The 10,386-nt window shown below is 41.9% G+C and overlaps 1 protein-coding gene across 5 annotated transcripts in view; it reads left to right on the top strand.

The window, feature by feature from the left end:
- The window catches only part of Map2k4 (mitogen-activated protein kinase kinase 4), a 96,191-nt gene extending 92,311 nt beyond the window's left edge, over window positions 1-3,880 (top strand). For all 5 annotated transcript variants that reach the window (XM_029483392.1, XM_029483391.1, XM_021176402.2 and 2 more), the window contains 2 exons: window positions 345-390; window positions 1,315-3,880. In XM_029483392.1, coding sequence (XP_029339252.1) covers window positions 345-390; window positions 1,315-1,428 — 160 coding nt within the window. In that variant the 3' untranslated portion in view covers window positions 1,429-3,880. The remainder of the gene's footprint in view (window positions 1-344; window positions 391-1,314) is intronic.
- Window positions 3,881-10,386: the final 6,506 nt, after the last annotated feature.

The raw sequence follows: 10,386 nt of genomic DNA, 5'->3' as shown, positions 1-10,386 counted from the left end.
TGTGTGTGTGTGTGTGTGTGTGTGTGTGTGGTACTGTGTTACATTTTCTTCTTGTTTCTCTTTGTGTCACAGCAGGTAGCAGTGGTGAATATAAGTGTCCCATGCTTTTTTTTTTTTTATTTTTCAGCATGTCAAAATTGTCTGAATCATTATGTCTGCAGTTGAAGGATATCTGTACTATCCTCATAAGAGCTTTGTTTAAAGCCTTATGTAACCCAGGCTAGCCTTGAACTTTCTATATAGCCAAAGATGACCTTGACCTGGTCTGCCTTTCATTTGTAAAAAGTAAAATAATTGGGTCATTATGCCTTCGTCTTAACACTGTTACTTTTATGTTATTTTAGCCTTACGAAGGATGAATCCAAAAGGCCAAAGTATAAAGAGCTTCTGGTAAGTATGAACCCTGTAACCAGAAACCGGTGGGGTTACCTTTAATTTCCTAGCTCATTTCTCATAACAAGAATTTGGTCTTAACATGTTAGAAAATTCTCCTAAAACATTTCACTGTGCACTCTTAGTTTGTTTAACTCCTGTAGCACAAAGCTAGTGAAATTTTATTCAGGATGCTTACTCTCCCTCTGGCAATGCACACCGCTCTGCTAATCACAGTCCTCCGAGATGCTTTAGTTCAGCCCATGATAAGCTCCTTTGTGTGGCTAGCCTTTGAGCAGAGGAGAAAGTACTGTCTGTGGTCTAATGATGTGAAAACATTTGACGAAAAGATTGCATTGGTTATCACATTCGGGGCTTTCTAAGGCTGTTAAGCCAAACTTAGGATCAGGTAATGTAACTAGAGAAGTTGTGGAAAAGCTGTTGTTTAAGTGATAGAGAACAAATAGAGGGCTTGGTGATTCGGACTGTGGGCTCTGGAGAGCACAGGGAAGGGCTCTCTTGGCCTTTTTTTAAAAGTAGAAATCAGAACGTTTGAAACTGAGAACCTCTTTGAAAGATCCTTGAGCTACCAGTGGCTTACTCTAGCGTCTTAAGAAGCTCGACTGAGATTCCTGTAGTCCTTGGATCTCAGGTGGTGTGGTAAGGAATAAACAACTGTTTTCTTCTCTAGCAAATACTCCCTGTACACAGTTCTGAGACCTCACTGCCAGGGTGCAACCTCCAGATGGTGATGCAGCACCTCACATTTAAGGTGTCCACATCCATCCACTGAAATGTTCATGCGATGAGTGCCGTTCTTATGATATATTGAAGCTGTGTGTAATTGGGAGCGTATAGTACTGTATTGTATAGACATTGAGAAGCGCTGACATAGGGCTCTGATACAAATGTTTGACGCTTTCTCTGTTAATTTCCTTGCAGAAACATCCCTTTATTTTGATGTATGAAGAACGCACTGTAGAGGTCGCATGCTATGTTTGTAAAATCCTGGATCAGATGCCAGCCACTCCCAGCTCTCCCATGTATGTCGACTGATACTGCTGCTACATCAGACTCTAGAAAAAAGGGCTGAGAGGAAGCAAGACGGAAAGAGTTTTCATCCTGTATCACAGTGTTTTTATTGCTCGCCCAGACACCATGTGCAATAAGATTGGTGTTCGTTTCCATCATGTCTGTATACTTCTGTCACCTAGAATGTGCATCCCTGTAATACCTGACTGATCACAGTGTTAGTGCTGGTCAGAAAGACCTCATCCTGCTCTTTTGTGATGAACATATTCATGACGTGTGGAAGTCAGTACGATCAAGTTGTTGACTGTGATTAGATCACACCTTAATTCATTTCTAGACTCAAAACCTGGAGACGCAGCTACTGGAATGGTGTTTTGTGAGACTTCCAAGGCTGGAAGGACACAGTCATGGATGTACTGTCTGAGCATAGAGACCTGGGCTTGAGTGAGAAGAGCTTGCACAGCCAGTGAGACACATTACCTTCTGCAGCTGGGAGACAGAGGAAGGATTTCCTTTCTTCACCAAGTGCAATAGATTTCCTCATCTGATAGGCTGTTGCTTTACAGTCACACTCGATCGATGTGCTCAGCCAAATTCCCTATTCAAAATATCATGTTAAATTAGAATTTATCTTTACCAAAAACCATGTTGCTTTCAGAGAGGTCAACATTAAAATACTGAGACAGGACAGAATGTGTTCTTTGTCCTTTTCCAGCCTGCTCTTCCCTGGGAAGATACAGGAGTCTGCCACCTGTCATAGAAGGGTGCTGCCAACTTGATGCTCTACCTGCCACCAACTACCAGGACTGAAGGAAGGAAACAGTACTGAGGGCAAAGTTTACAGATGTTTTTGATTCTGGCATTTTGTCCAGAACAGCTTGTAGCAGCTATAGATTCCCCCTTGGCCCCAAGCCTGGGACTTGAGCCATCATAACTCACTAACAGGGAGAATTAGCTAGTAGCAATGTGCCTTGATGAAGATTTCCTGCAGGCGGCAAAACACCAAATCACAACTCTTTGCTTCTTGCCATCATGGGCCAGGTCCTCAGTTTCTAACTCTTTCCCTTCCCCACAATTTGTTGTCGCCATGTGGCTTTTGCTCAGTCTAGTATTCTGCCTTGTTTTTCACAGTGGGAACCCTAACATTACCAGGGATGCTACTTACCACAATTTGTAACCCCAAATCTCTCCTGTGCTCTGATGTTCAGAAAGCTGAGACAGCTGGGCCCAGTTGATGCTGTACTTGAGAAAGAGGCAGTCTGTGGAGAGGCATATTTGAGCAGGATAAAGATCCTAAATGGCAGCCTTTCAGATAGGCATGTCTGACACCTGCTGAGGCCTCTACCAGTTCACTATCTCCCTTGGAAGTAGAATTCTACCCACCTAGACCCCCCAGAAAGACAAAACGAAAAAGAAGCCACTTCATCTTATGTGCTGCTGCTTGTCTTCAGCCCATTAGCCAGGTACTGAGCGTCAGGCTCTGCATAGCAGTTAAGCAGCACTGGTAGTGGTCTGCCATGCAGGGGATGCCTGCCATGCAGGTGATGCCCTTCCAGGATCTATTCCTGGTGGGCACTGCTGTGTCTCCCCCAGAGTGGCACTCAAAGTACTATCAAACAATAAAAGGAGAATGGTGCTGTTTGAAGTTACATCCCTTCTCATTGGAGGATTTAAAAATGATCTATCTTTTGGTCCACTTGCCTAATTTCCCCATTTTCCACCCCTGGCCCCCTACCCTTAGATTCTCTGTGTTCCACAAGGAGACATCATGAGATGTCTTCCTTAAGCTGCACCAAGCCATTGTCCTCCGTTGTTCCCAGGACTCAAGAGGAATTTGTTTCTCTGCTGTCAGCTTCCTGTCTGGCTCAGTATAGCCTCACTCTGCCATTATGCAAATGGAGATCAAACTAATTCAGACTGTCCAGGAGCTATCTCACTTTCTGCTGTGTGGGTGACCACATAAAAAGGCAATTTTAGTGTATTAATCATAGATTATTATAAACTATAAACTTAAGGGCAAGGAATTTATTACAATGTATCTTTATTAAAACAAAAGGGTATATAGTGTTCACAAACTGTGAAAATAGTGTAAGAACTGTACATTGTGAGCTCTGGTTATTTTTCTCTTGTACCATATGAAAGTATATAAAAATTATCAAAAAGCTGATGTGCAGGGATATTGCCTTATTTGTCTGTAAAAATGTAGCTCAGTAACATAACTGCTTCTTGGAGCTTTGGAATATTTTATCCTGTATTCTTGTTTGAATCCTTCCTCTATTTAAGACATAGCCATGGAGCCCACATGTTTATGGAATAGTCTACCCTTTGCCTGCAGGTCAGTTGTAATAAATCTAGGTTGTGATGATGGTCTTGTAATCTGATTTTCTGCAGTCATACCCCGAGAAAGAAATTCAAGAAAAAATGACATTAAATCATCTGTGCATTTCATATGCAGGAGAGTTATCTCCTTCTAGAAGTTTCTGGTTCTTTTCTTTATTCGTCCCCTCTGCTTCTTCCCTGATGTAACAGTGTGGCACAGCTTGCTTTTTCTTTTAGCAGCTGTGGTGCAGTCTTTTCAAGCTCGCACTTGGGTGTCTGGACCTACCGTGGTTGTAGAATGCTGCAGGTAGCAGGTTCAGTTCTACCTGTATCAGCATTGACAGGTGTGACCTTAGGCCTGGTGTTGCCAGCCAGGCTCCTGATGCTGAGACTCCCGGGTGAGAGGTCAGATGGGATCTCTTACTGCTACCTGAGAGGAGAGCAGGGTAAGGAGGAGACTGCAGTTAAAAAGGGCTATAGGGGTCATGCCCGGGGAGCTCCTTGGGGTGGGTGGGGTGGGAGGGTTACATAATGGAAGTGAACACAAAAGCCTCAGGAGCCTGGAAATGGTGGGAAGCCACCTAGTCTGAGTTTTTCTGCTGTGTTCCCATGGCCATTGATGCCTACTTGGTCATACCACAGTGGTTCAGCACTGTCCTGTATCCTCTCGTGTTTGCTCCTTAGCTAAGTGTTGGCTGCTGGGGGAAGTAGTACCTCAGAGGTTCTCATCCCATTTGAGCCAGTGTGTCAGGAGGAACAGGTGTACTCCAAGTTCCATAGGACTATATCTTGTGTCTGTTCATCTCATTTGATTCTGAGTGCAACCCTACCAAAATCACATGGTAGGAAATTCTTTAAATAAGAATTCTCTAAATAAGAGAACACAAAGAGGTTACAGAAGTAAAATTCTGCCTCAGGTAATATAGTAGGGAACAGGAAAGCTGAAAGACTCAAACCCAAAACTATAAAAACATGCTGTTTAAAACCTATTATCTAAGGCAGGCAAGGTGGCTCAGTAGAGAGAGGAACTCAACACTAAGCCTGAAGGGTTGAGTTCAGTCCCCAGAACCCACATTGTAGAAGCAGAGAACCAACTCCTGTAAGTTGTCCTCTGACCTCCACAGGCATACAGTGGTACAGGTGGCACACACGCCCCTCCCCAGGACTAATAAGAATAAAAACCCCATCACCTTTAACGATAGAAGTGTGTGACTGAGAAGTTGTTGGATCTCCTGTACTTGTGACTCTCACCAGAGCCTGCTCTGATCCTGAGAGTTGAAGGTGGAAGTTCTGGGAACGTAGTGGATTTGGTATTGCTTACACAGGCAGGTATGAGGTTACCTGAGACCCCTGAGTCCTTATATTAAGTACAGCACTTGGGGCTGTGGATTAAGAGATTGCCTGTTGCTAGAATGATGCGCAAACTGCAGAAGAGAATCTTTAAGCTGCCTTTGAATTTGGACTGAAAACTGCCCAAATGTGTAGCTGCAACATAGAGAATAGAGAGATTGGCTATGAGGGCACATTTGGAATTCTAGCTCTCCAGCCTTTCTGGAAGGAGTTTATCTAGTTCTTGGCCAGTTACCTTTTTGATGTTTTACATCAGATGAACCAGCCACTTGTTTATATATACACTGAAGCTGTGTGTAAGTCTGAGGCAGCAATACCATCCCTCCCTGTCTACCTCAGAGTTGTGTCCACATTACATCTGTTTATAAGGACTGAAAAACTACAGGTCCTGCCCCACAGTTGTTATATATGTATGAGGTACTTTTACAAGCAGACCACAGTTGACATTATGATTACTGTGACCGTTTCATCAACAATTTAAAACAGCAATATTAGGGATGGGGAGATGGCTCAGTCATTGAAGCCTTTGCTTGCTAAACGTGAGGACCCGAGCTTGACTCTCTAGCTCCCATGTCTAAAACAATTAATAATAATAATAACAACAACAGCCATAATAACGTCAAGTGCAGCAGCACACACCTGTACTTGGGATGGTGGAGGGGAGTACATGGGGTTCTTGAGCCTTGCTGGTCTAGGTAAGTCAGTGAGCTGTACATTTAGTATGACCTACTGATAGACAGACGGACAGACAGACAGACAGACAGATAAGCTGTGAGTTTACTATGAAACTTAGAAGCAAACGAATGAATGAATGTGAAGAGTGATTGAGGAAAATACCCTGTGTCAACCTTGGCAGCCTCCACATGTGTGCATACCTGCGCACAAAATGACATAAATATGTTTTAATGTATCTGAAAAAATGTAAGCACTGGGGATGCTGAAGTGGGAGGTTCTTGAGTTCAAGGCCAGCCTGGTCTATTGAGTAAGACCTGGTCTCCTTAGGAGAAAATTAAGAGATGAGCCTTTCTAGGTATATACTCTTGTTTATGGCCATTAAATAAGCATGCCACATCCTGTTAACCTGTTTTGTTTTGTTTTTTTAATGTTTGTATTCCACCTTTGTTAACTGTTCACTTGCATATTTTTATGTGTGTATTGTTTTAGTCTCCGGCCTCCTGAAGGCACTCAGTACTATGCTTACTCTCACAGCCATTTGAACTGACATCTGGATCCTCTGCCCAGTCTGTCTTGTCTCCCGTTGCTGTTTTCCTTTAAGGGGCCCTTTGTACCTTAACTCTACAGTTGTTAGCATCAGCTTTGCAGTTTCTGCAGAGATTCTGCTGATGGCCCACAGGTTGTGTGTGGGGTCAGTTTACCTCCTAAGGCTTCATCTTCCATGAGTTGGGATGGTTTCCTTCCAGTTTCTTCGGATCTTCCACTCTAAACAGTGTTTGGCACTTTTCAATTTGTTACATTTACTTCTGCATATTTTTTTATGTTTTATGAGCAGGACTAAGTCTTCTTAGCCTAAATTTTAAATATTGATTGTAAAGTCCATGGATTAGAACTCATTTTCCTCATACATCTTGTATCCTGTCACCCTCATGAATTCATGTCTGCTAATAGTTTTTAAATAGATTCTTTCAAGCTATGTACAAAATAATGTTATCCACAAATGCATTTTTCCCCATCTTTCTGATTTACTTTATGCAAATTTATTCTATTGTAGCATTTAAATTTCTATACTGATTTCTCACAATATATATTTAGATTCCTTTTTTTCATGTGGCTACTCTGGGATTTAGTGTATGCACATTAAATGTAAACGATTTCATGTTTACACTAAATTCCGGTTACTTGCATTGTCTGTTTCCCTTTCTGCTGGGTGGTACACACGGAATCACACACAGTCATACGAGCAACGCCACCCTCCCATGCAGATGCACTTCCTAATGCTGGAAATAGCGAATAGTTGCCTGTTCCTTTTTAGTCATGAGCTGGGTCATATTCATGAAATTTACTTCCTTTCCATCTGCATGTTCCAGTATTACTCCTCTATCTGTTTTCTGAAATCTTGCCTGTCTCAATACAATTACAGTTTTTCTATGGAGATATAGCAGAAAAGAAGATTATTATCAGACACTTATATGGCTGGGCATGTGATTTCATGCAGAGAAGCTGGATTTTGATGTTAATTTTGCCACTGTCCCTCATGTCTTCTTTTACCTCTAATAATAGGCTCATAGTTTTCAGTTTTATATTTAAGTGGTCAGTAACCTACAAGTAATATTGTATTTTCTTCTTTAATTATCAATTTAACTTATACTGCCTCGTTACTCTGGCTGTGGTTGCAGTAACACATTGATTAGAAGGATGATATGGAGCCACCTGAGCCAAAAGGGCCCTCCAGGAGTTGTGCTGTCACCGTTGGTTGCTTCTGACTATGGAGCAAAGCACAGGAAGCGGTTTCTTCACGGTTGAGACACTGGAGGGGTCTCGGGTTCATCTGTGATGTGATGTCCAGGTGTTTTGTGGTTTGGGGAAAGTTGTGAAAGAGACACAGTGAAAATATAGCTATACTAAAGGTAAGAGTAAAGCATGGAATGTGCTCCATAGGAGGGGAGCTTACAGACGGACCCCAGGCTTACGAGACCAGATAATGGGAAGAGCCTATCCTGGGATGGGGCAGATCCTGACCCTGATTGTAAATTCTACTTTAGATGTACATCTTGCACACATGAGTTGGAATTTTTCCAGACAGGCCACTTTAAGGAAAATTGGCCTTCTCTGTGCTTGCCTCCTATGCTGGTCCCAGCCGGCCTTTTCTGTCTCTCCTCTCAAGAAATACCTGACCACAGATTACCCACAGGAGAATTTTGTTTTTCAGGGTCAGTGCCTTGGGTCACTGAGATGTCCCTACACTTAACTGCCTCAGTTGCAAGCCTGTTCTCTCCACTGAAGTGATTTGTCAAGAGATGCAAAGGACCAGGAGACTCCCAACTGCTCTAGAAGAGAACATTGAACATATGAAAACCACATAGAAAAGCCCACAGTAAAAGGGCAATGCAGTCAGTCACACGTGCCTGTAACGCCAGCACTCCAGGTAGAAGAAGGAGGGCCAGACCTCAGCATCATTGTTGACATAGGGAGATGGAGATGAGCCTAGGTTACATGTGACCCTGTCTCAAGCAAAAGCATACAGTTATTTTCCAGGAAAAAGGAATAGAAATGTTTCCTCTTAATATAAGTATGATAATGGAATTCACAGAAAATAGGGGAAGAAAAGGCAACTGTGTTGAAAATAAGTAGTATATTATTATAAATGATATGATCATATATACAAACCAATAGAAGCTATTAAAGGTGATCCTATTTTATAAAATTAGTGGGGTGCATAAATAAGTTATGAGTCCATGAGATGGGTTGAGAAATAAAGGCACTTGGCCACCCACCAAGCCTGGTGGCCTGGCTTCATTCCCTAGGACCCATATGGTGGAAGAGAGAAGAGTGTAGACCAGCCTGACCTAAATCTCACAGACCTTTGCCTGCCTCTGCCTCTCAAGAACTGGGAATAAAGGCGGTGCCACTGTGTCCAGAGTATCTTCATACTTTTAAAGGGACTACTTAGTTTTACAAAACCTAGACATTTCCCATTACACTTTCTCAATTCAGTTTGAGGGACACTCTTCTAAATATCACTTATTATATTATTAACATTATTATTTTCCTTTATTTTCATACAAGGAGTTCCATCCATAAAGTCAACACTCCCCAAGACAGTATAGATTCAATGCCATTATCAAAATTTATTTTTACATTTATTTATTTATTTATTTATTTATTTATTTATTTATTTATTTAATGTATATGAGTACACTGTAGCTGTACTGATGGTTGTGAGCCATCATGTGGTTGCTGGGAATATAGATTGCTCACTCCAGTTGCCCCTCTCACTCTGGTCTAAAGATTTATTTATTATTATTTTTAAGTACACTGTAGCTGTCTTCACATGCACCAGAAGAGGGCGTCAGATCTCATTATGGATGGTTGTGAGTCACCATGTGGTTGCTGTGATTAAACTCAGGACCTTCGAAAGAGCAGTCAGTGCTCTTAACTGCTGAGGCATTTCTCCACCCCAGTGATTTATTTTTACTTTATTGTGCATTTTGTTTTGCTGCTTGTATGTGTGTGCAAGGGTGTCAGATCCCCTGGTACCAGTGTTGCAGACAGTTGTGAACTGCCCTGTGGGTTCTAGGAATTGGATCCAAGGTCCTCTGGAAGAACAGATAGTGCTCTTAACTACTGAACCATCTCTCCAGTCCTAAAATCTCAATGGCACTTGATTTTATAAATAGAAAATTTCAGCCTTTATAGAGAGAAGGCTCAACATTCGAGAGCTCTTGTTACTCTCCCAGAGAACCTGAGTTCAAGTCTCAGCACTTCCATCAGGCTACGTAGAACTACCACCAGTAGCTCCAGTTGCAGGGATCTGTTGCCTTCTGTCCTCCACAGGCATACATACACATACATAGCCAACAGACATGAAGATATAACCTAAAAGAAAAATGCAGCCTAAACTCTGCCTTGAAAGACCTTGAATAGCCAGAACAATTGTGGTATATACTGATGTGAAAATGCATATATACGTGGATGGAATAGTATAGAAAGCCCAGAAACATTTTTTTTAATGAGTTCTAAGACCAGTAAGAGAAGATAGCTTTTCCCATGATGCTGGAGAAGCCATATGAATTATGGAGCCTACACAACAACTCAGACTAGATCTGTGATCTAAAACTACAAAGAGCTTAGAAGAAAACATGGGACAAAGGTTTACAATACTAGGTTTGGCCATAATTTCTTGAATATAATACCAAAGACAGGCAAGACAACAAGACAAGTGGACAAATTAAAGAAAATCTACATCAAGATACTGTGATGGGCATCCTACAGAATGGGAGAAATATTTTCAAATTATGTAGATGACAAAGAATATGTACATGTGGTTGGAGGGGTGCCTCAACGGTTAAAAGAAATTGCTGCTATTTTAGAGGCGCCAAGGTCTGTTCCTAATGCCCACACTAGGAGGTGCACAGCAACCTGTAACTCCAGCTCCAGGCAAAATGAAGTGTGTGCATGCATGTGAGTGTGCACACACATGCACAATTAGCATTTAAATATTTTTAAAGAATTAGCATTTAGGATATATTTTTTAAATTTTAATATTTTTATTACATATTTTCCTCAATTACATTTCCAATGCTATCCCAAAAGTCCCCCATAGCGCCCCCCACTTCCCTACCCACCCATTCCCAT

Source organism: Mus caroli, chromosome 11, assembly GCF_900094665.2.
Source record: "Mus caroli chromosome 11, CAROLI_EIJ_v1.1, whole genome shotgun sequence".
Lineage (NCBI taxonomy): Eukaryota > Metazoa > Chordata > Mammalia > Rodentia > Muridae > Mus > Mus caroli.
This window is presented reverse-complemented; position numbering and strand designations above follow the sequence as displayed.